General features: G+C 55.3%; 8 protein-coding genes across 8 annotated transcripts; 4 read left to right on the top strand and 4 right to left on the bottom strand.

The window, feature by feature from the left end:
• Positions 1 to 1121: 1121 nt before the first annotated feature.
• On the bottom strand, positions 1122 to 3353 carry BU26DRAFT_496062 (Phosphoacetylglucosamine mutase). Its single transcript, XM_033826241.1, has 6 exons — positions 3142 to 3353; positions 3076 to 3089; positions 2861 to 3005; positions 2796 to 2810; positions 2220 to 2726; positions 1122 to 2163 (listed from the first exon to the last, which is right to left on the bottom strand). The coding sequence occupies exons 1-6, from the start codon at positions 3217 to 3219 to the stop codon at positions 1303 to 1305; spliced, it is 1620 nt and encodes a 539-aa protein (XP_033676571.1). The 5' UTR covers positions 3220 to 3353; the 3' UTR covers positions 1122 to 1302.
• A 426-nt stretch (positions 3354 to 3779) lies between these two features.
• BU26DRAFT_525066 (uncharacterized protein) lies at positions 3780 to 8036 on the bottom strand. Its single transcript, XM_033830418.1, has 4 exons — positions 6839 to 8036; positions 6558 to 6772; positions 6254 to 6507; positions 3780 to 6207 (listed from the first exon to the last, which is right to left on the bottom strand). The coding sequence occupies exons 1-4, from the start codon at positions 7597 to 7599 to the stop codon at positions 4015 to 4017; spliced, it is 3423 nt and encodes a 1140-aa protein (XP_033676570.1). The 5' UTR covers positions 7600 to 8036; the 3' UTR covers positions 3780 to 4014.
• Positions 8037 to 8075: 39 nt separating this feature from the next.
• BU26DRAFT_172885 (uncharacterized protein) lies at positions 8076 to 9850 on the top strand. Its single transcript, XM_033820299.1, has 3 exons — positions 8076 to 8583; positions 9090 to 9168; positions 9226 to 9850. Exons 1-3 carry the CDS (start codon positions 8552 to 8554, stop codon positions 9712 to 9714), a joined length of 600 nt encoding a protein of 199 aa, XP_033676569.1. The 5' UTR covers positions 8076 to 8551; the 3' UTR covers positions 9715 to 9850.
• A 228-nt stretch (positions 9851 to 10078) lies between these two features.
• On the bottom strand, positions 10079 to 11142 carry BU26DRAFT_172863 (uncharacterized protein). The gene is made up of 2 exons (XM_033820298.1): positions 10791 to 11142; positions 10079 to 10695 (listed from the first exon to the last, which is right to left on the bottom strand). The coding sequence occupies exons 1-2, from the start codon at positions 11104 to 11106 to the stop codon at positions 10289 to 10291; spliced, it is 723 nt and encodes a 240-aa protein (XP_033676568.1). The 5' UTR covers positions 11107 to 11142; the 3' UTR covers positions 10079 to 10288.
• A 1413-nt stretch (positions 11143 to 12555) lies between these two features.
• On the top strand, positions 12556 to 15207 carry BU26DRAFT_525064 (uncharacterized protein). Its single transcript, XM_033830417.1, has one exon. The coding sequence runs from the start codon at positions 12658 to 12660 to the stop codon at positions 15040 to 15042; it is 2385 nt and encodes a 794-aa protein (XP_033676567.1). The 5' UTR covers positions 12556 to 12657; the 3' UTR covers positions 15043 to 15207.
• A 2645-nt stretch (positions 15208 to 17852) lies between these two features.
• BU26DRAFT_382305 (uncharacterized protein) lies at positions 17853 to 18347 on the top strand (the record flags this gene model as incomplete). Its single annotated transcript, XM_033822588.1, has 1 exon — positions 17853 to 18347. A coding segment is annotated over one exon (495 nt), but the record flags the coding sequence as incomplete, so codon positions are not given.
• Positions 18348 to 18555: 208 nt separating this feature from the next.
• Positions 18556 to 19471, bottom strand: BU26DRAFT_525063 (uncharacterized protein). Its single transcript, XM_033830416.1, has one exon. It carries the CDS (start codon positions 19413 to 19415, stop codon positions 18723 to 18725), a length of 693 nt encoding a protein of 230 aa, XP_033676565.1. The 5' UTR covers positions 19416 to 19471; the 3' UTR covers positions 18556 to 18722.
• Positions 19472 to 19620: 149 nt separating this feature from the next.
• On the top strand, positions 19621 to 21635 carry BU26DRAFT_468756 (kynureninase). Its single transcript, XM_033825299.1, has 2 exons — positions 19621 to 20234; positions 20287 to 21635. The coding sequence occupies exons 1-2, from the start codon at positions 19698 to 19700 to the stop codon at positions 21286 to 21288; spliced, it is 1539 nt and encodes a 512-aa protein (XP_033676564.1). The 5' UTR covers positions 19621 to 19697; the 3' UTR covers positions 21289 to 21635.
• Positions 21636 to 21647: the final 12 nt, after the last annotated feature.

Here is a 21647-nt window from a genome sequence, read left to right as displayed (position 1 = left end):
TCGGAGCATGTGCGTCTCCCTAGAAGCTCGCTGTCTAGTCAATAGCACAGCGGCTCCACACCCTCAGCGTCGTGGGAAAAAAGTATTACAAAGGGGTAGAAAGAACAATCAATGAAAGAAGCGCACAACAAAGCGGAGGCCAGGCGTGCTTTGAGCGAGAGTGTTGAGATAAAGAGAGCGCGAGAAAGGTGCAGAGGATTGTCCAGATTGGCGACTCTTCCCAACGCAACGCCCCATGACGGCGCATCCCTGCCGAGCGAGCCAGGGCGGCGGCGGTTCCCATTGGCGGCCGGGTCGCGCCTGCTTGACGCCGTTGCGCCAAGGGGAGAAAGTATTTTTGGCCTGGCATCCGGCCGCGACCCTGGGGTGCGACTCCACCTCGCACTCCACCACCGCGTGGCGATCGCTCCCTGAAAGGTCGCATCCGCACTTCACACCTGTCAACCCTCTCTCTCTCTCTCAAAGAGCACACAACACAACGCCTTAGTCACTCCTCTCAGCCCACCAGCACCTCGGACAAGCCAGCCCTGCGTTGAAACGCGCCATGTGCTCTGGCGCCAAAACATCCACGCCTGGAGATTATCATCATGCGCGCGTCATGATTGGCCTCGGGCGTCAAGAAAAGCCTCGAAACGGCGTTTCAGGTACACCTCGGAGTGGGTGGTGCTCTAATTTGCTGACGACGACGCGCGCTTGCTGAGGGAACTAATAACTGTCTACATATCCACCACCGGACGGAGGTTAGGACGGTACTCCGTCCAGTCTTACGGCAACTGGGCATAGATACTGTGTATGCGCGACGTTGACGGCCCCGATTCGAAGCGCTGAACTATTATTTATTGACGTGTGGATTGTTGTATTTTTAAAGATGTGTTGTTGCAAATGCACGCGTCCCTGCGCTGTAGCACCGGGAGAGTGCAGCGGTCCTCGTGCCGTACTTCCACGGTTGTGATCTGGTCACGACGAGCCTCTCTGATGCGCAACACACGTGAGAGGCACCTATTTCTATTTTGCGTGTTGCACATATTTGAGACCGGAGTAGCAACTCTGTCAGCAGAAGGGAGCGAACGATCTGCTCTCTTGTATTCGGCGGCGACACCTGGCACATCCTTTGCATCTTGCTTAACACGGGCTGATTAGATTCGCGGAGGCTTATTGAAACGCTGCTCGATAGCATATGCACCGAGCGAATCTCGCGGCCATAATTCGGCTGAATAGTGACTGAACCCGAACTTTTATCTATCGTAAGTCGTCCAATCATCACGTCTACTAAACCTGTCCCCATATGAACCAGGGTCCTTTTCATGCTCCTCCAGCATTCTTCACGAGCTCTGCAACCTTCCGAGCGAGGTCCTCCGCCTCTGCCTTCGTCGCAGCCTCAGCATACACCCGCACTGCATCCTCCGTTCCACTTGCGCGAGCAAACGATCGTCCCTGACGGACCTTCTGCACCTCCTTATCGATCTGTGCCTGCAGCCCTTCAGGACTGACCAAGCGTCGCTCCGCATCCGTCGTCTTGAAGATCTTCCTGTCATTGACGATGACCTTCAACAGACGATTTGGCAAGTCCGTGTACGTCGACAGCCACTCCTGCGGTCCCCAATTCTTGTGCGCCAAGACGACTTCGACAAGGAGCATGTCGGAAAGAGCGTCTCCCACGGACTGGTTGATCAAGTCAATGCATGCGTGCACCACGTCCAACGCCTCCTTCTGGCCGGGCGACTTGGGCTCGTATTTTGCGATCGTCTCGAGCGTATCATCCGAAAAGATGACAGTTCCGTGCCCATTGGCCTCGAAATACACGCCGACGTCGAGCTTTTCAGCTGCGTGGTGGAGATGTTTTACTCCCGTCGGCGTGCAGTCCACCTTGAGCTTCAGGTGTTGCTCGACGTATTGCGTAGCGGCACCATTGGCATATGCCGTCTGGACGACTCCAATCTTGATAGAATCTGCCAACCCAGCTTGCCGGATCTGATCGCCGAGGAATGAAGCTACGAGAGTTGCGATGCGGTCTCCATCCAGAAGTCGGAATACGTTGTTCATGTCCTTGAAGTAGTACACGACCCGGTCGGCGTCGCCGTCAAGCGAGCAGCATCTGTCGCCGGCGCCGGCTTTGGAGGAGGGAGGAGCTCTTTGGTTCGTCTTGACATAGTCCGCACCGCACTGATAGATATGGTCAGCACGACTGTTCTCAGTCTGACTGATAAATGCCGCCTCACCTCCACGTTCAGGCTTTCTGGCTTGATGACGTTGTCATTGATTACGAATATTTCCAGTGCTTCCTCCTTGGGTGGAAGGTGCTTGATGAGTTCCGTCAGCTTCGGGCCACCCACACCATTGGCGCAATCGACGGTCAAGCTTCCGGAGGGCTTCTTCCCCTTCAGAGCAACCTTGAAGGCATGGCTAAACTTCTCGTAGTAACCATTCTCCGTGGGTGTACCATACGCGTCCTTAGTATCCTCTGTGTTGAGACACCGAACCATGTAGTGGAGCTGCGGGGTGGTTAAGAAGCCGTAGTCCTTGACTTCAGCACCAGCGGCTTTCAAGCCGTCCATGACGCAGCCGAGAAGCCTGGCTCCCGAGGCTCTTGTGTCCCTGGCTACAACGACGCGAGCGGGAGTTTCGAGATCGATACGGTATTGTGCGGCGATATCGTGGTAGAATTTGGAGACGTGCTCTGCACTGACTTTGTTCGCCATGTCTGTGCTGATGACCTCCCACTCTTCCTGGATATTTGATTAGAGGCTTTTCGGCGGCCAGCACCTGGAAGCGCTGACAACAGGGTAGTGACGTACTTGCAGCATGTTTCCCTGCAAGCGAATTAGCGCCGATGCCTGAAGCCAGCAAAGTATGAACGCACCAAAGGCTCGACGAGCTTCACGCCATTGTCCTCTGGCGGGTTGTGCGACGCCGTGATCATAACCCCTATCCATTTGCCCTTCAACGAGCGGGATCTAAGGGCTGCAACGAGACCGACGCGTGTGAGGACCGAGTCAAGGACGTCGCTATTTGGTCAGCCCTGGCTCGGGGTGTGGTGCGGCGGGGTTGATGCTGCAGTCTCGGGGGAAGTCTTACGCTTTCGTACGGAACTATGCGGCAATTAGCTCAGTCTTGACCTCCGCAACATCCTAGAAGACTCACGCCAGCCGTGCCGTACGTATAGATCAGACCCTCAGGCGCCGGGTGCTTCTGAACAGCCTCAACGATTGGGCCGGACATGTTGAACGAGAGCCCGTGGAAATAGAAATTGGAGGTTTGATGCAGAGAGAAAGACAAGGCAAGTAGAAGTAAGTGTCGAAGAAAGTGTGTACGAGAAGGGAGAAATCTGAGAAATCGATCAGCTCGCGAGCGGGGATGAAGCGTAGTTGTATGTACCTGCGCGCGGCAGAGCCTCAACCCCTCCAATGACGCCACAGTCTGACGTACCTGGTTCAGCTGCTGCGGGACCTCAGCTGTGCTTGCTTTTTCATCAGCGTCGCCAACTTCACGAACGCAATGAAAGGTGCTCGCGAACTGCGGCTTTCCAAAGTTGCTTGAATCCAAGAGGAGCTCGATAATGTCAGGGGTTACACCTTCATCACACCGCCGCCTGCGCCTTCCTGCGGGGTCTGACCGCCTCTGCCAAGCATCACATCAAGCATTACCGTGCCGTGCCCCTCAGCCAGGAACGCCAGGAACCTGGTGGACCTGGATGCATTTCGCTCTATCCGCTTGTCGCGGAATTTACCGGTGCATATATATAAGTTGCGGAAACTGCATGTAGGATCTCCTCCTCACAATAATACGCTTATCCACAATTCAACAATTAATCACAGCAAAATTGACAGTTGCACTGGAGAAGTGACCTCTTTTGGGAGGTGACTCCCGTTGAGAAGATGGTACAGATAAACTACCTAGAGCTATCTAACTCCAGGTAATGCACCTACGTAAGCCATGCCAAAGGAAAGCATTGGGAACACTGAGGGATATTGGAACACGTGATGCATAACGCAGACACCTGAGCAACTCGGGCCCCTAGAAGCCTTGGGGACCCAGACCGGGGAACGGCCTAGCACCACCGAATCCGCCTACAGGCACACTGTGGCCCGGAACGGGACTACCGATCTCGCCCAGTGTGGGCGGTGGACCACCAGCGTCGACGAACTTGATGTGGGAAAGCCGCCCAGGAGACGCCTCTTTGTACTCGAGAGATCCTCCACCGTTCTGGCCGTCGCCGATGATGTCGCAAGCCTCCTTGATCTCTTGAGGCGACACTGAAGGCTCAGACGGAGCGCGGGCCGACTCGATATGAGCGTGGACATCTCCGGCATCCACGTAGCCGTCCGTACCTGGCTGCCGCATCGCCAGCATCTTGCAAGTCGAGCACACTATTCGACGAAGCCACACCAGCCGCTGTTCACTCGACCCGCGTTGCTCGTTTGCTCGCTGTGCGCCCATCATGGAGAAGGGGTTGCTGAATATGCTGGAAGTCGGCGAGTTACCCCACCCCGATCCACCTGGAATAGGGAACGGCATTGGCGGTGTTCCCCAGACGCTCGCGTTGCTTGAACCTCCGAAAGGCCCTTGCAAATCTGGCCTAGGTTGACCTGGGGCGTCCGGAAAGCCAAAACCCAGGGGAGCGCCTCTCAGAGAGCCGTGCTGCTGCAAACTCGTTCGGCGCGCGGCCTCCGGAAATCCGGGCATGTCTTCCTCGTCGTCTAGTAGAGCCTTACTGCCGAGGTGCTTCGCAAGCTCATCGACATCCGCACCTTGGGCCTTGTTTTCTTCGCCAGGTTTAACACTGGAAGGGCGCTGGATGGGTGCGGGTCGCTGAATAGGCTGGGCTGGGGGTGCCGCAATCGGACTGTCCGCATTTGGCTTTTCGAATGATCCAGAGGCTTGTCGTGAGTGAGTCGGTATTCCCATGCCACCAAATCCAGGCATCTGATTCGGTACTCCAAACCCGGGCATCGGTCCAAAACCAGGAGGCGGCCCTTCCATAGGAAATCCGCGTCCCATTGGCATAGCATTCGGCGCATGCATTCCTGGCGGGGGAAACGGGCGGAAGTTTTGGGCTCCAGGCTGAGGGGGAAACATGGGCATGTTGCGGCTAGGCCCCATCATACCAGGCATCATCGAGCCCTGACCATGATATCCGTTGAGTCCCGGTGGCATATTGCCCATACCCATCCCCAGAGGCACTGGCATTCCTGGCGGAGGTCCCATTGGCGGCATTGGAGACGTAGGCTGAGCACTAGGTACAGGCGTTGCTTGCTGCGATGTCTGGGGCTTCGTCAAAATTGACTTGGGCACAACTGGGTTCTGCCCCTGCGACGCCGGAGACATTGATTTGCTCGTGCCTGGAGCAACCTGTGAGGTCTTTGGAGAAGATCCGTGTGAACCCTGCTGCGAGCTCTGGCGAGGTCGACTAGGCGTAGGCGCCTTCGGAACGGCCGGGGTTACGTGAGGGGAAGGGAACCCCGTCGACGAAGACTGTTTAAGCAGCTGGGGTGGTAGAGCTACGGCAACTGGTTGTGATGCCTTCCTCACAGGTGTAGCGGCATTCTGGGCAGTGGCAGTGACCTGCTCTTCTTTCCGAATGCGCTCCTTTTCTGTCTTGGTCTTGGCTTCGCGCTCCCGACGCTCCTTGTCTTCTTGAGCCTTCTTCTCGCGAGCGTCCTTTTCCCTTGCTTCACGTTCCTCGCGTTCTTTTCGCTTGGCCTCTTCTCTAGCCTTCTTCTCTAGAAGCTTGTGCTCGCGGGCCTTCCTCTCGGCTTCTTGCTGTCGCTCACGCTCCTCTTGCTGTCGCTTGAGGCGCTCGGCTTCCTTGCGCTGCCTCTCTTCCTCCTGGGCTTTGCGCTCGGTCTCCTTTTTCTTCCGTTGCTCCTCTTTCTTTTTCCGCTGTTCCTCCAGACGCTTCTCCTCAGCAGCCTTAACTTCAGCTTCTTTAGCGGCCTGTTCAGCTTCCTTGCGCGCCTTCTCTTCTGCCTTAGCCTGCTTCTGCTTCTCTTTCTTCTCCTTGCGCTTTTGGGCCTCCTTCGCCTTTTTGGCCTCCTTCTGCTCCTTCTTATCATCCTCCTCTGCTAGCTCCTCGAGGAGTCTCTGCTGGCGTTCGGCAGCCACTTTCTCTCGGTACGCTTGGAGAACCCTCTGTTCGAACATTCGGGCCGCAAATATCTGGAACATTCGCCTGCCCTCCTCCATTCGCTGCTCCTCTGTCATGGTGTCCTGCATCCCATTAGCGGACCATTTACTTGCTTTCAGATGTACGCACATCCTCATCCTCCTCATCCTCTTCGTAATCCCCATCCTCGTACCCTTCTTCATCGTCCTCCTCGTCGTCGTATTCCTCGTCTTCGGGCGGCCCGCCGTGGCTATGGGTATTGTGAGACCTGTACATGCTGGGATGGGCTGCGTATTGAGCTTCTTCCTCGCGTTGCATTCTACGCTCGGCGAGCTGCTCCATCATCTCGATGAACTTCTTCCCGTCGTTCTTTAGTAGATCGTCGGCGACCGTCAGGATTCCACCTGAAGAATGTTAGCCTCCCCGATCGTCAGCTTCAAAGCGGACCCAATACCTTTGACTTGCAGACTGCTGCCAAACTGCAGGAAATCCGCTGTTTCGGGCGGTGGTAAGCTTCGCTCATCGTCGCTGTAGTCTTCTTCGGATGATATCTCACTATTCGAGAAGTCTTGATCTCCCTCCTCTTCATCGCCTTGAGAGAGGTCGTCGGTATCGTCATAATGACCGGGCGGGGGGTGTGTGGTCATGATGGATCGGGGATGGGGTGCACTGGAACCATGTCGGTAATTAGCACGGCTAAGGATGGTACCAACGTCATGCTGGTGGTGCGCATACTGCTCGAGTTCCTCATAATATGCATCATATAGCACTTCTAGCTCCTCCTCGATTGCCGTCCGCTTCCGTCCGCATACCGAGCAGCTGCACGAGTGCTTCTGCTGTTCCTTCATCTTCCGCAGGACCGCTTCCTTTTCTATCTTGACTAGCGACTTGCGCTCGTCCTCGCTGAGGGACAACCAGAACTCGCGTATGCGCTCCCGCTCCTCCTGGGTCGTGGTGTTCCATATGCGGTCCTTCTTTGAATTCGCTCTGTGCGACGTCAAGACCGAGGTCTGCGGCGGGAGGTGCTGGCGCGGAGCGGCAGACGGGTGATATGCCGGTTGGGGAGCTGTAGGGGGGCCGCTCTTTTTCTTCTTGGACTTCTTTCCCAAACCACTCGCCACCGGAGCCGGGGCATAACCAGGCTGGTAGTGGCCATTCGCGGCATAGTCCTGTTCATACTGCTCCCCCTCCTCGTCCGAGTAGAACTCTCCCTCGTCGTCATAGCCGGGCTCGTCGAACTCGGGATCTACATATTGCGGTGCTGGCTGGCGAGACTGAGGCGGGTGGTGCGCCGCGGAAGTTTGAGCCGGAGGGGGAAGGCCGTTGTTCGGGGCCACTGCGTGTTGCTTTTGCGCCTCGGCGGCCTTCTTCGCAGCCTCCTTCTCTCGTCGCTTTTGTTTCTTGCGGTTGACGCCGCCGGGAGCGGGAGCATGCGAGACTGAGACGCCGTTCGGGGGAGCCGTTGATGTGGCCGGGCCTTTCGTGCCTTGAGCCATGGGATCGAGCAGCGGGGGCGGGGTTCCTGCTGGAGAGCAATGTCAGAGACTCTTTCTGCTCAAAGCCTTAGGTTAATCGCAGCTCGAACGGTTGGGATCGGGAGAGTCGTCCGGATGAGCGAAGGTGGACGTTGAGCCCCCGCCTTCGTCGTCGACACGTACGTTTTTGGGTGAGGTTTCAGAGCAATCCCTGCACGCTGACTGCAGCGACTGCGGGAGTGAAGGGGTATAACGGAAGGCGCTCGACCGTGTTCATCCACAGCTGCAAGCTCGTCTTGGGGTGTTGAAGGCGGCGGTAGAGACCGACCGAAATGTCGCGCTACGTCTAGCGCCGAAATTTGCTTGGCGGACGGTGCGACCAGGCGTGCCCGGGCAAGCAGCACAGCCCTCGGCCAGCGCTCCGTACCCGTTTCTCTTCACCACGCCGGAGACTGGCGCGCTTCTACTATTTGAGCCTCCTGCGGATCGCCCGTGCGTGCATCCCCCGAACCTGATCGCTATCCGCCATTATTAAAGCCGCCGCGCCGCCCGTCTCGCGCCGCAACCTCCATCCTACGCCTTCCACCCGCTTCCACAGCCCCTCGTCACCGCAAACCACGCGCTCCTCTCTCGCTCCTCTCTCGCTCTAGTCTTCCCTGACCTGCGTCTGCGGGATTGTCCCAGCGACCGATTTCTCTTCGGCCCATCGACTCTTCGACCTTCGACCCTCGACCCTTCGCATCTCTGCCCTCGGAGGCGAGCCGTACGACCTCAATTCAGACAGTCCTCGTCGACATCACGCGGCAGTTGCAATTGCGTTTGAGGGCTTACACCGCACTTGGAGGGCGCTTTCCCCTTCTGAGAGCAGCGAGAGTGGAAGCCACGAAGCAACGTGCGAGCTGAGCCAACGACTCCTGCCAGTCCTGTCAATTCGTTCCCCTGTTTCCGCGGTCGCCGTATTCCCCTCGACACGATGGCACAAAATGGCGAGCCTGTGATGCGCAGGTATGTAGGCGTTTCATCATCTGATATCAGTTCACTGCCCTTAAGCGGAGCTTGAGCGCTGCAGATCACGGTCTGCTACCCCTCCGCTCCTTCCCTTTTTTGCTTCGTATCCCAATTGTTCCGTTTTCACCTTCTTTTTGTCTACGTCTTTCTACGTATGTCTATTCTCTCAAATCTCTCAAATTCTTTATCATCCCCAGAGATCGTCCGCAGCAATTATTGGGAACTGCAGCAACCCCGGGCCCTACGCGATAACCTGCATTGGTGTTCCCGATCCGATGACACCCTTGTCTAAAAATAGGCACCCAGCATGGCTCCCATGTCTGCATTTTATCGTCCCACATTGACTTTGGCTACTTCTGTCGACATCTTTCCTTGAATCCACCCTTTTTCGCAATTGTTCCTGTTTCAGCTGCCAGCTTCACCCCGACCGACCTTTCGGCTGTCTGAAACAGCTCGGTCGTACTGCAGTATTTGGTACGACATGCTGATTCGAGCTACACCAGGAAACTAGTCATTATTGGCGACGGAGCTTGCGGAAAGACCAGTCTTTTGAGCGTCTTCACCCTCGGATATTTCCCTACAGTGGGTCCCCTGCGCCTCAGCACCATCATGAATATAGCATTCTAACTGACCATATAGCGTTACGTGCCGACGGTCTTCGAGAATTACGTCACGGACTGCAGAGTAGACGGAAAGTCGGTGCAGTTAGCGCTTTGGGATACGGCCGGCCAAGAGGACTATGAGCGACTCAGGCCGCTCGCCTATTCCAAGGCCCATGTGATCCTGATAGGCTTCTCGGTCGATTCTCCGGATTCGCTCGAGAACGTCAAGCACAAGTGGGCTGAAGAGGCCCGAGAACGATGTCCAGGTATCCCGATCATATTGGTTGGCCTCAAGAAGGATCTCCGCGACGATCCCCTCGCCCAGGAAGAAATGCGGAAGAAGTCCCTCAAGTTCACCACCCCGAAAGCTGGAAGCGATATGAAGGAGATGATCGGCGCAAGAAAGTACCTCGAATGCTCCTCGCTAACGGGTGACGGTGTCGACGACGTGTTTGAGGCTGCGACTCGCGCCGCCCTTCTGTCCGTGGACAAGAAAGAGGGAGGCGGCTGCTGCGTCATTCTATGAAGCGACCTTATCATCGATTGTAATTTTGCATTGGGCGGTGTTTTCTGGGCGCTTGTTGCTTCACTCCGGACTGCTTCACCTCGCTAGTCATTGCTAAGCGTCGGCTTCCCTCAGTCAGCTCGTCTCTCGGCATAGCCATTTTCGAATTCTCGTTCCGACATCGTGTCTTGCGGAAAAGTGTTGGGAGTGGGGGAACCTTGCGCTTCTGGTTCTAATGGACATATTTGAAGGGGGCTGCATGGGCTTTTTGAGGTACGATATTGGATGGTCTAATGACGATGATGATTGTCATCTTCCGCTCATTGATAGCTTGTATTCTTCTTCGGTTAGAAGGATTGTTGGATCCGGTTCAGGGGATCTGTTGGGCTCCAGGTGGTCGGCTTGAGCATATAGTATGCCTGCTTGGAGCGTTAATATTGAACGATACCGTTTTGGAGAATCCACGCCGCCGTCTGCATTTGCCGAGTTCCTCTCTTGCCTACCTAAATACCCAGCAGCATCCATATCTTACAGTAACCACGAAGCACTCTTTCCAGACACAATATAATACACCTATTCAACAGCCCCTACCCCTTCAACTCCTCGTCCACGCATGATTCCACCCCTCCCGCCCCGGAAAATCCGTCTGCACCCGCGCATACTCCACCGGCACACTCCCCCAAACCCCCCTCTTCAGCATCGCCGCGCGATACAAGCGTCCGACCTCCCTGCCCCGCACGCCCAACCGGCCTGCATCCGGCCCCTGCCCGCCGGCCTCCGCCTCGCTCACCCGGTTGCCATTGTTATCTAGTAGACGTAGGTGCTCGCACGCTGCCCGCATGCTGTTGTACTGCCGCTCCAGCTCTAGCTCCTCCGCGCGCCGCCGCTTGCGCAGGAAGAGCAGCCATGCGCGGTGGATCGTCCAGTGGCGCAGGGCGCGCGTGCGCGAGAAGTGCAGGGGTCGCGGGGTCAGCGGGTGTGTGAGGTGGTAGCGGATTGCGGCTAGGAGGGGGTATAGTTAGCTGGGGCTTTCTGTGCCGTTACGGAGGGGAAGGAGGGGAGGGAGATGGATGGGGGTGGTCGGGAGGTAGACGTACTGATGCGTGGATCTGTGGCGTTTTTCGCGCTGCGGTTGCGCTTGAGGAGGCGGGCTGTTGTGGAGAAGGGGGAGCGTGTAGTTGTTGTGGTTGCGGGTGTTGGTCTTATGGTTCTTCGAGTTGTGGGAGCAAAGCTTCTTTGCAAGGCATTGTTGGATAGCTGGGCGATGCGGGAGGTTACGGGCCGGAATGCTGGCCGGATGGAGGAGAGATTCATTTTTAGAGACGTAGGGGGCGTCAATTGCGGTTTTGGTTGATGGGTTGGGAGCTGAAGAGCTTGAGATTTCGCGGTTGTCCGCGGGTTTCGCCGTGTCATGTGATAAGCTAGTCGGATCGGGATAGGTCGCGGGACACTTCGGTTCTAAGGTTTTGTGCATCACCTAAACTTCCCTTGAAACCAATGTCATTTTTTCTTGAAATAGTCGTTCTCCTTTCTTAGAATGAACCTATACTCGCTATGTCTATCCCGCCCTCTCAATAGATCCGTCATTCCTGTTGCCTCTGGTCGACATTACAATATCAAACAACCCTAGTGACACCCTCGTCGGCGCGTCTCACGGCACCTTCGCTCTCAACACGCTGTGTGCATGCGCTAGCTTTCAACATATATGGACAGTACCTCGGCGCTTGTGGCTCTACTCTCCGCTGCGCTCTACCAACTCATCTGACGAGAGAAGGCCGCAGTGACTAAGCAGCACGACCTGCTGCTGAGGGCCATTTCTATTGCGAAGCAAGAGCACAAATCCTTTAACTGGGCCGTCTTAGCACTTCAGACATCGGCTCCGCCGTAAAGAGAGCCTATCAGGAGTGGAAGAATACGAAGCTACGACTGGAAGAGGCATTCAAGGCCTTCCCCAAGCATCAAAATGTGAATAGATTCCGTCATTGGACCGGGACCTCAAATCCTCGCCGCTTGATACACAACGGATCTTGGAGGAGTGGACAACAAGCACCGAATCTTCAGAGAAAATCGAACACGGGGACATTGGATTTTCGACCGGCCGACGTTTGGATTTTCAAGAATGGCCCCTGCACTGTGGGGTATTCGAGCAAACTTCCTTGACTACCTAACATCTCTTTGCGGTTGAGAGAGAGACACTGCTGCTTTTCAGGACATCATTCTGTCTGCCGGCTACCTTTATAATACTGGTCTTCGGAATGGTCTTCTCAATCCTAATACGATGGGCAGACCTAGAATACCTGATCGAGAAACACGCGGAGTTGTTGATCGCTGTAGGAGCACGTCCAAAGACTCTTGACGAGTGTACCAACCGGTTTTCTCATGCGGCTGGATGCTGATTGTCCGATCTTATGAAATAACCACCTTCGCGACCAACACAGGCGAATGTGGACAATGGTATCCCGCACGAGGGTTGCCGTCGCGGGATGCCAGGCTTCTTTACATGGGTACAGCAACACTGTCGCCTAGAGGGGTTGTGCGTCTGTGTACTATGAAAGCGTAAGGCTACCCAGCTTTTTTCTATGTCGATATATGCCACTTATCTCTTCGGCTCTCTTTGAGTGCGGCTCGATGCGCCATCAAGGTGATGAGAGACAGCGGTATGAGCATGGTCGAAATCAGTTTCTTCTCTGTCAAATCTGGATCAGCATAGGATTGTTGAATGAGGCCGTTGACGTTACGGGTCGGTGGAGTGAAAGCAGCCTCCCGAATTGCGCTCGGACCCACGACTCCTCCGATGCTGTTCCGCGAATGTTTGCTACTGATTAAAGGTAGCGCTTACCATCCAATTCTCCTGCTTCATCATTCGAGACCTCAACCTCGAATGTCAGTTAACACCCACCCCTCTCAAACGTGCCTTCCATCCTCGAGGTCACAGCTAGCAATCACAACTGCCTCGTCGACAAGATGGCGCCAATTTCGTTCCTCGTTGACAAATACCGCCGATATAAGAAAGATACAGACGAGTTTGTGCAATGGCTCGCCGAAACCGCCACCAAAGCTGCTTCCGTCGATCACCTCTTCGTCGACGCGTCACCCGAAGGCGTAAACACTGCTCCCGGTCGGCTCAAGGGAAAGGCTAGGATCCAAGCTAAGCAACAGAGCAAGCAGCAGAATTCTGCCTCTTTTCGAGTACCGCTGAAGTCTTTCCAAGAATTGGCCGACTCGATCGTCTCTGCCAAGGTCGCTGTGCCCGCCAATATCTTCATCATTCTCCGCGACTGTATTTCGGCCAGGAAGGAATGCGCGGCTTTCTATGGGGCCCACAGCGACAAGCAGGACCAGAAGATGCAGCAGGATAACGAGGCCCACCAATATTTCATCAGCGTCCTAGAAGGCCTCCGCCAGACCCTGCAGCCAATGCGCGTCAAGCAGCAACAGCAGAAGAACAGGACCACACACTCAACCGAAACGGACGGCAAGGCCGAGGAGAGCTTCTCTAACATGTTCGAACATCTTGAATTAGAAGAAGCAGACGACAATAATCCTAGCTGCTTCCCGGCCCCAACCGCAACCGACATTGGGAAGCGCCCTTCCAAGATCTACCGAATGGAGCCATCAGATGAGGATATCTCTTTCGCAATCTATTGCTTTCTCAAGGACTGCACCGATGTCCGACAATTTGTCGACCGTACCTGGCGCGAATACAAAGAGCGACGCATTCCTTTGACGGTGGCTGCGACAACAATGAACTCAGCTATAGAGATCTTCCGACGATTAAATGAGACATTTCTCGAAGACTATCCCAACTTTGACGATCATGAGAAGATTGTTGCTTTCCTATGCCGCGACAAATTGAGGGCTATGAAGCAAGACTCGGGCAATGCAAGGAGAGACAGGCTTGGAGAACACGATATCGTTGACGATGGAATGTCGCTTTTGAGAATGACGTGCGCTTCTACCATGATCATCCTTTTCAAACGTGTCCTGCTGCGGCCCTTGCGTCCGGGCGAATCTCTTGTCTATAACAAAGATAGACGAACCGCAATAGGCGAGGCACCAATGATCCTCCGGGTCTTCACTTTCATGCTAGACATGATCTACGACAAAAGATGGAGGACAGACTATGTTTGGAGGCTCGATCTACTTCTTGCAGCCCTCGAAGCAGCAAGAGAGTCCGGCAAGGCTCTTACCTGGGCCGTTTTTGCTGTGCAAACCTTCCTTGATATGCACGCCCAGCTTGGACGAGTAGCGGAAACCGCCTTCGATGAGCTGCATAAGACTGGAGCCTGGATCAAGACATCCCTCGAACACAACTACAAGGTGGGGAAGGCAGGTAAGTGGAACTTCCATGAACCTGGCCATACTGCCATCCTAGACCTCATACACAGAACGACCGAGGAGGATTATATGACCAGTGGTCTCCAAGCGCCCGAGTTCTTCCGAGAGGCCCTTACCGCTTGGGGATCACATTTCATGTTTAGGCACCATCCGATGATATGTGGCCTGATCCTGCAGGACCTCATCATGTTGCTCCATGACCGCGGCATAGAGCACGACTCCCACCACGGCTCCGTCCTTGGTACCATCCACCTCTACAACGCTGCTTTGCAGCTCGGCTTCTTACCGCCTTCAGCCACGTGGGCTGACCTGGAATACGTCATAGCGAAGATAGGCGAGCGCGCTCTCTTTGTTGGTGAGCGACCTCGTACGTTAAGGGATTGTTATATTCGCTTAGCACTCGTGATGGGTATTAGCATCAGCAACTTCACCGGCGCACATACCCACAAGAAGGGGGGGTTGAAATACGCCAAGAAGGGGCGGAATCTCGAATACTTTTCCCAATGTGTGAAACTAATTCGCGGCTCGAATCTCAAAGCGGACCAGACGGGGATGATTAAGGAAGTGAGCCGAGCGCTCGGCGAACCTGTCGCTATGTTCGAGACACTAGTAGCGGCACACCTCGATGCCCAAGCCGGAAACAATACCGCTAGGAAGAGCCGTCCTACTCTGACGCCTCTACAGACCTTGTCGGTCTTCAAAGATGCCATGGAAGCAGACGCCCAGGTGCTATGGTTCGACATGGTTAGCCTAGTGGATCGATGCACTGAGTTTCTCCGAAGCATTCAACCGGTCATCTTGGGCCACGTCAGGGAATCTAAACTCATGTCTGCGTGCCTGGTGTGTCTGGATCCTCGTCTAACACCGGACGTCATCAAAGCAACATCCGCCCCGGTTTGGGTCCATATGGCGAGGCTCATCCAGAAGGAAGGAAACGCTGAATTGCTTAAGGCACAAGAGCGCATTGATCTGTCTCATGTACTATACACGGGACGCAAAGAGACGGACTAGGAAGCAGTTCAGCGCTTGTCGGTAAGAGACCATCGCGCTTAAATGGAAAGTTCCTGGCCTCAGGATAGTCACAGTTAGTGGCATGGTAATATCTGCGTCTTGCTAGTAGACCCTAGCCTAGTCACCACGATGATGGGTCCTTTGTCCTATTGATCTACCAATACCAGGGAATTCGGCTCTTCCATAGCCAAGCAAGTGTGTTGCTCTCTCGAAATGTGAGTTCTATTAGCCTTCGCATCTACTCCACCAATCTCTTCTAGGCTCTCCAATCTTCTAGAAGCTGCATTACTAAGTAGGTAGAATGATCTTTTCTCTCTTGGACTTTCCGTTCTTATTATGTGCCACACTTGTGTAAGAATACACGAATATTGCAAAGGCAAGCATGCCATTTTCTTCCGAGGTTCACTGTGGGTCGTCGTGCGCGAGGGAGGCGCTGATGGCTAACTGATATAGTGTTTTCTCTCAAAGGGAAGGAGCGAGATGGCACAGCTCGCATTCTCTTTCTGCTATGTGATTGATACCTTGGACTTCTCACCGACGTCTCCGAGTCCCGCTCTTACCCCGCCTTGCGGTGAAGGAGATGGACTCGCAATTTGCTGCTTGTTGGCGGGCCGACTGCTGTTGTGGCGGTCTTGCTCGCCTTCACCTCGATTCCCCTCCTTCAACTCTTCCCTCGTCTGTTTTGCTACACCGACTTCAGCTTTCCTCTCCTCTCCTCTTTTTTGCGTCAGTCTCTATATCAATCCTACTCGTCGACATCCTGGCATCGCTGGCCCAGACACACCACGGTGCGCGCAAAGATGGGGCTGTCACCGCTTTTGGTGGATACGTATCGGAGGTACAAGAAAGGAACGGAGGCTTTTGTGCAGTGGCTAGCTGCTACGGCGAGGCGCACCGGCGCGGTCGAGAGTGTCTTCAACACAGGGCCGCAGGTAACTAATGGGTCAACTGGGGGCAGATTGAAGGGCAAGGCGAGGAAAGATGCGAAGAAACAAGGCGCAAAACCAGCCGCCAAAATATACCAGGTCCCACTCCAGGCTTTCACCAAATTGGTGGACTCGATTGCAAACGACAACGCCCTTGAGGTACCGTCATACATGTTCGCCATTCTACGTGATGTTATTGCGGCCCGGAAGCAGTGCGCCGCTTGGTTTGTTGCGAACCAGACCGATGTCGACGAGACCGTTATCGCGCATAATGAGGGACATCAGTACTTCATTTCCGTTCTGGAAAAGGTCTTGGAGACTCTGCGACCTAAGGAGCTGAGGAAGGCAACGGAGACACACCAAGAGGGAACTACGAGCAAACGATCCGAAAACCTCTACACATGCTTGGAGGTAGAAGAATCCATCGAGGAGGACTGGGCGGCACCAGACTTCAAGCCCAAGGAGTCTAAACACGGGTCAGCCGCATACACTCTGGAGACTTCCCAGGAGGACATTTCCTTCGCCATCTACTGCTTTCTGAAGGACGCGACCGACATCCGCATCTTCGTTCGGCGCACATGGCGCGAGTTCAAGCGAGGGGAGATCTCTCTTGTCACCACTGCCCTCACGATGAATGCAGCTATCAAGAGGATCGAGATGTTGAACGACGAGTTTCTTGAAACGTTCGCCCAATTCTGCAACCATGGAGACATCGTAAAATTTATTTACGACGGGTACTGTAGCTCGCCGCTCGACAGCTTGTTCATTGACGGAAGCGATATCCCGTTCAGCTATGAGGCTGATGGGCAAAAGCTTCTTCCACAAACTATGCTTTGCTCTCATACGACAGAGCTGGTGTACAAGTTCCTTGTCAACACCAATGAGCCCCAGTATAAACCGGACCCATCGCTTCGACTGTCAAGAGACGAAGTTATCCTCGCAAAGTGCCTTTCACTGCTTGTCCACCTTGCCAAAGCTCCTAGTACTGGGGCTACCATGGACGAAGTAAGCCGAGCTGCCGCCTATCTCTTCCATGGACCTACCGCCCCGACCTGGGCAGTGTTTGCTATCCAGATTTTCTGGGACACACGCAGGGAGCTAGGTAATAAGGTCCACCTTGGCGCGGATATTCTTAAACAGCATGGAACCTGGGTCTCTGGTGCCTTTGACGAGTACTTCGACTTGAAAGACGCGGACAAGATTGGAGTGTGGCACCAGAAGAACCGTAAGATTATGCTGGGTCTGAAGCAGAACATTGAACAGCTGGCGCTTCAAGACTTTGCACAATTTGCGGTTTACAAACTAGTCCCGAAACACAAGCGCGAGCAGTACGACTTCGGAGAGTATTTCCTTTTGCGCAATCACCCTGCCATGTGCGGACTGCTTACGAGTATCCTATTGGGCGACCTCCACATGATTGGCACCAATATGGCCGGAGACCAAGGCATGATCATGACCGCGGCGCATCTCTACAATGCTGCACATCAGTCTGGGCTACTGCCTCGGGATACCAAATGGGTCGATATGGACTGGGTTATTGAACAGCAAGGAAGCAACTGGATATTCGTGGGAAAGCGACCAGAGCGAGGCCTCGAGTTCAAGACGCACTTCCAGCTCGCCTTCGGTTTGGGCATCGAGCGGTTATCCCGAGACTTCGACCCGAAGCATGCACAGATCAAGAAAGGAAAAAACCGCAGGTTGCGATTCCATGCTAGGCATGTAGAAGTCACAGTGGAGCGACAGCCAGCCACGGCGAGACTTCAGGGGTATACCAGGGCTGAGGCGGAGATCGCTTCGCTGACTGAACTCGTGGTTGCGGACTACCTTGGCGCCGAAGACAAGGCCAAAGAAGGCAGAGATGCGAAACTAGCATCTAAGCAGCCAAAGCGAAGGAATCTTACCTCTATCCAGACGCTGTCCACGTTCAAGAAGGCGCTGAAGAAAGACGAGTTCGCGCTCCACTTCAACGTAATGGCTCTCTACCTCCGATGCATCCATCTCCTCCGCCGCATCCAAGAGCACTGCCTCACGCATGCCCCCTTGGATTACCCTTGGGAGGCCTTTCACGAAGGCCTGGACATGAATCACGTCATCAACTGTATGATGCTGGACTTGGCTGGTGCTCGTCGGCTTCACGGTTCCATGTTCCCGGCCGCGGTCAAGTTCTTGCGGGAGGTCATTGAGAAGGAGGGAGATACCGAGTACGCTCAAGCTACGGCGCGATGCGAGATGAAGCCGAACGGCGGCGATACGAAGGTAGATGAGATTGAGCCCAGCTTCGAGAATCCGCCTGAGGATAGTATGCCCCTGCTTACGCGTGGCATGTTTTGGATGGTCGTCGTTCGGGATGAGAATGGAGACTGTCGGATGCCCTTTGGAGGGTGATAAGCGAACATGCAGGCGTGGGTAAGGAAAGGTTGGACGTTTTCATGATCCAGGATGTCTCAACCTAGGTAGTGGTATAGCTAGGCGAAGCCGGAGACTCTACACACCCTTGCGCACGGTTTGGGCTCGATGTTCTTTTCTGTGGTGGGTTGTTACTGGAGGGGATAACTAGGGAATGGGCTCAAAAAAGGCGCAGAAAATGGCTCAAAGTGGCCCTATGAATCAATGTAGATTCTAGAAGGGTGTCTGCGGAAATCTCCTTCGTGACTGGGGTATGCGCCCCATAATGGTGTTTAAGCTCAGGCCGGGGGGAGCCGAAACCCAAACTAACCCGCGTATAATGTAAGCCGGATCCCGTTTTCTGCTGCTCTACAACTTGATATCGAAGCTCGTCCCACACCCACAACTACTCGTCGCCCCCGGAATCCCCGTGACCTTGAACTGACTCCCGATCAACTCCATCGTATAGTCCACCGTGCTCCCATTCAGCAGCTCCAAGCTGCTCTCATCAATCACCACCTTCGCGCCCTTGTCGCCCTCAAACACGGTGTCTTCTTCCGTCGCGGGCGACGTGGACAGGTCGGTTAAAGACATCAGGTACTGGAAGCCGTGGCAGCCGCCGCTTTCGATGGTTATGCGCAGCGCGAGGTTCGGGTTCTGGTCCGTGGAGGCGATGGCGGCGAGGCGGCTTGCGGCGCGCGGGGAGAGCGATATGCGCAACGGTTCGCCGGAGGGGGTGGTTCGGGGGTTGAGGATGGGGTGTGCGGGTTGCGGGTCGGAGGGCGTGGATGTTGCGGAGGGTGTGGCGAGGGCGCGTCGCGGTATAGATTGGGAGTTGGATATGGTTGCGAAGGGCGTCTTGATCGTAGATGTTGGCCGTCTGGATACGCTTCGGATGGAGGGCGCCAGGAAGTCGAGATATAGCGGTTGAGATGTGGCGGCGGCTTTGCTGTATGCCCTCGCCGGGCGCCAGAAGACGGGCGCAGGTTTGATCCCGCCGCGGGTCGTTGCTCGCCGCGCTGCCCTCAGGCATGATGCGCACATTGTCGATGGAGACGCCATTTCCGCAGCCCTCGAGTGTCGTGATGGCAAAGGTTGAAGTCTGAAGCTACAGTATGACGATGGCCGGCCGCGTGAAAGTCAAAACGGCAGTGATACCCGCTGACCAATCACGCGCATCCTTGCCCGATAGGATCTAGAACGCCTTGGCATCCCGTGGACCCCGCGATAGCCCCGCTTCCAGGCTTGTTTCAAAACGCGCGATCGTGTTTCAGAGCCTCGACGCTTTCACATGGCCCTTTCATAGCTTCTTTCACCCACCCTGCACCCCCGGAGGCCGCTGCAATGCCGCAGACGAAGAACCTCTTCGCGGATTTCGCGGATGCCGAGTTCTGCGCGGAGGAATTTGCGAGGAAGGAGGACCAGAAGGATGCGCTGAGCCAATTGCGGAACGAGTTCGTGATCCCAACAAAAGGCGACTTGCGCAACACGCGATATGGACACCTTCCGAAGGCGGAGACGGGGGCCACAGATGGTGCTGCAGGTGCGGATGACGACGAGGAGTCGATATACCTGTGTGGAAATTCTCTGGGGCTCCAACCACGCCGGACGCGGGAGTACATCAATCGTTACCTGGACACGTGGGCGTCGAAAGGGGTGTACGGCCACTTCAAGCCCCTAGAAGGCGGACACCCGCCGTGGATGCACCTGGACGATGCGGTCAAGGAGCAGACGGCGAAGATTGTGGGAGCGCTGCCCAGCGAGGTGGTGGTCATGGAGACGTTGACGGCGAATCTCCATCTCCTCATGTCGAGCTTCTATAGGCCGACAAAGGACCGCTACAAGATCATCATTGAAGGCAAGGCCTTTCCTAGCGACCATGTAAGCTCCCTGTCATGTCATGTTGCCCATGCATAGCTGCTAACGTTGAAAGTACGCGGCTCAATCTCAGCTTGCGCACCACAGCCTCCCTCCTTCCGCCCTTATCACCATCGAACCGCCCTCTCCCTCCTCACCCTACCTCACTACCGAAAGCATCCTGTCCCTCATCTCGCAGGATGCTGCCTCTATCGCTCTTGTTCTCCTCCCCGGAATCCAATTCTACTCCGGCCAGTTCTTCGACATCGAACTCATAACACGCCACTGCCACTCGCTGGGCATCATAGTAGGTTGGGACCTCGCACACGCGGTTGGTAACGTGCCACTGAAGCTGCACGACTGGAACGTCGATTTTGCGGCTTGGTGCAACTACAAGTACATGAACGGTGGGCCGGGAGTAATAGGCGGCTTGTTCGTGCACGACATGCATGGCAAGGTCGAGCAAGTGCCCACGGTATCCGGCATCGACACCCCAGTGGACGGCGACGCAAAACACGACAACGATACGCAACTCGTCTACCGTCCGCGCCTCAGCGGCTGGTGGGGCAGCGACAAGAGCAGCAGGTTCCGCATGGAGAACAAATTCGTCCCCATCCCCGGCGCAAGCGGCTTCCAGCTCAGCAACCCGAGCGCACTAGACATGACCGCCGTCATGGCAAGCCTAGACGTCTTCGCCCTCACCTCCATGGACGCCCTCCGCCAGCGCAGCCTGCGCCTCACAGCCTACCTCGAAGAACGCCTGCGCCGATACGACGCCGGCGCCGGCAACCCGCCACCGTACAAAATCATCACGCCGCTGAACCCGGCTGAGCGCGGGGCCCAGCTCAGCGTGCTTCTGAACCCCGGGTTGCTGGATAACGTCCTGCACTACCTCGAGGAGCGCGGCGTTGTCGTCGACGAGCGCAAGCCAGACGTCCTGCGCGTCGCCCCCGCTCCGCTGTACAATTCCTTCGGCGATGTCCACCGCTTCATCACCATCTTCCACGAGGCGTGCAAGCAGGCCGTTGCTCTCGCCGAGGGGGCCAAAGGCGAGAACGGGGTTGCTGGTGCGGGCTAGCCCCTTCCCCACTGGAGGACGAGTTTTGCATTTTGGAATGCTGGCTTCCTGAGACATTTTGTCACATCTGGGCGGGTATCTGTGTATGATTCTAACTCCCCCACCACCCCTACCCCTAATCTCTCTCTCTCCTACAGCTCTTCTTCTTCTTCTTCCCCACACACAACGGACGGCATGCATGCATATACCCCAGCAACGACGGAATGTGAGGACCCAGCTAGATCAAAGTAACAAGGGACAGAAAGGGAGGGGGGCTGCTTAATCATCCATCCATCCATCCATCCATCCGTCATCTTTTCCGCTAGAAGGGAATTCTTTGTACGAATATAATATTGTGTATAGGAAGTATTCTTTTTTTT

This window comes from Trematosphaeria pertusa (assembly GCF_010094035.1).
Source record: "Trematosphaeria pertusa strain CBS 122368 unplaced genomic scaffold BU26scaffold_23, whole genome shotgun sequence".
Lineage (NCBI taxonomy): Eukaryota > Fungi > Ascomycota > Dothideomycetes > Pleosporales > Trematosphaeriaceae > Trematosphaeria > Trematosphaeria pertusa.
Note: the sequence above shows the minus strand (reverse complement) of the source record. Positions and strands in the feature narration are given on the sequence as shown.

What these genes read in the sequence shown, in the direction of transcription:
- BU26DRAFT_525066 (XM_033830418.1), bottom strand. Translation starts at nt 7,599, where the DNA reads ATGGCTCAAGGCACGAAAGGCCCGGCCACATCAACGGCTCCCCCGAAC. An exon ending in TATTATGAGGAACTCGAGCA is followed by an intron (nt 6,773 to 6,838) that starts GTATGCGCACCA and finishes ACATGGTTCCAG; the next exon opens with TGCACCCCATCCCCGATCCA. An exon ending in CAGCAGTCTGCAAGTCAAAG is followed by an intron (nt 6,508 to 6,557) that starts GTATTGGGTCCG and finishes AACATTCTTCAG; the next exon opens with GTGGAATCCTGACGGTCGCC.
- BU26DRAFT_172885 (XM_033820299.1), top strand. Translation starts at nt 8,552, where the DNA reads ATGGCACAAAATGGCGAGCCTGTGATGCGCAG. An exon ending in GGCGAGCCTGTGATGCGCAG is followed by an intron (nt 8,584 to 9,089) that starts GTATGTAGGCGT and finishes GAGCTACACCAG; the next exon opens with GAAACTAGTCATTATTGGCG. An exon ending in CCCTCGGATATTTCCCTACA is followed by an intron (nt 9,169 to 9,225) that starts GTGGGTCCCCTG and finishes CTGACCATATAG; the next exon opens with CGTTACGTGCCGACGGTCTT.
- BU26DRAFT_525063 (XM_033830416.1), bottom strand. Translation starts at nt 19,415, where the DNA reads ATGGCGTCTCCATCGACAATGTGCGCATCATGCCTGAGGGCAGCGCGG.
- BU26DRAFT_468756 (XM_033825299.1), top strand. Translation starts at nt 19,698, where the DNA reads ATGCCGCAGACGAAGAACCTCTTCGCGGATTTCGCGGATGCCGAGTTC. An exon ending in AGGCCTTTCCTAGCGACCAT is followed by an intron (nt 20,235 to 20,286) that starts GTAAGCTCCCTG and finishes TAACGTTGAAAG; the next exon opens with TACGCGGCTCAATCTCAGCT.
- BU26DRAFT_496062 (XM_033826241.1), bottom strand. Translation starts at nt 3,219, where the DNA reads ATGTCCGGCCCAATCGTTGAGGCTGTTCAGAAGCACCCGGCGCCTGAG. An exon ending in CAGAAAGCCTGAACGTGGAG is followed by an intron (nt 2,164 to 2,219) that starts GTGAGGCGGCAT and finishes CATATCTATCAG; the next exon opens with TGCGGTGCGGACTATGTCAA.
- BU26DRAFT_172863 (XM_033820298.1), bottom strand. Translation starts at nt 11,106, where the DNA reads ATGACACGGCGAAACCCGCGGACAACCGCGAAATCTCAAGCTCTTCAG. An exon ending in CGCCACAGATCCACGCATCA is followed by an intron (nt 10,696 to 10,790) that starts GTACGTCTACCT and finishes ACCCCCTCCTAG; the next exon opens with CCGCAATCCGCTACCACCTC.
- BU26DRAFT_525064 (XM_033830417.1), top strand. Translation starts at nt 12,658, where the DNA reads ATGGCGCCAATTTCGTTCCTCGTTGACAAATACCGCCGATATAAGAAA.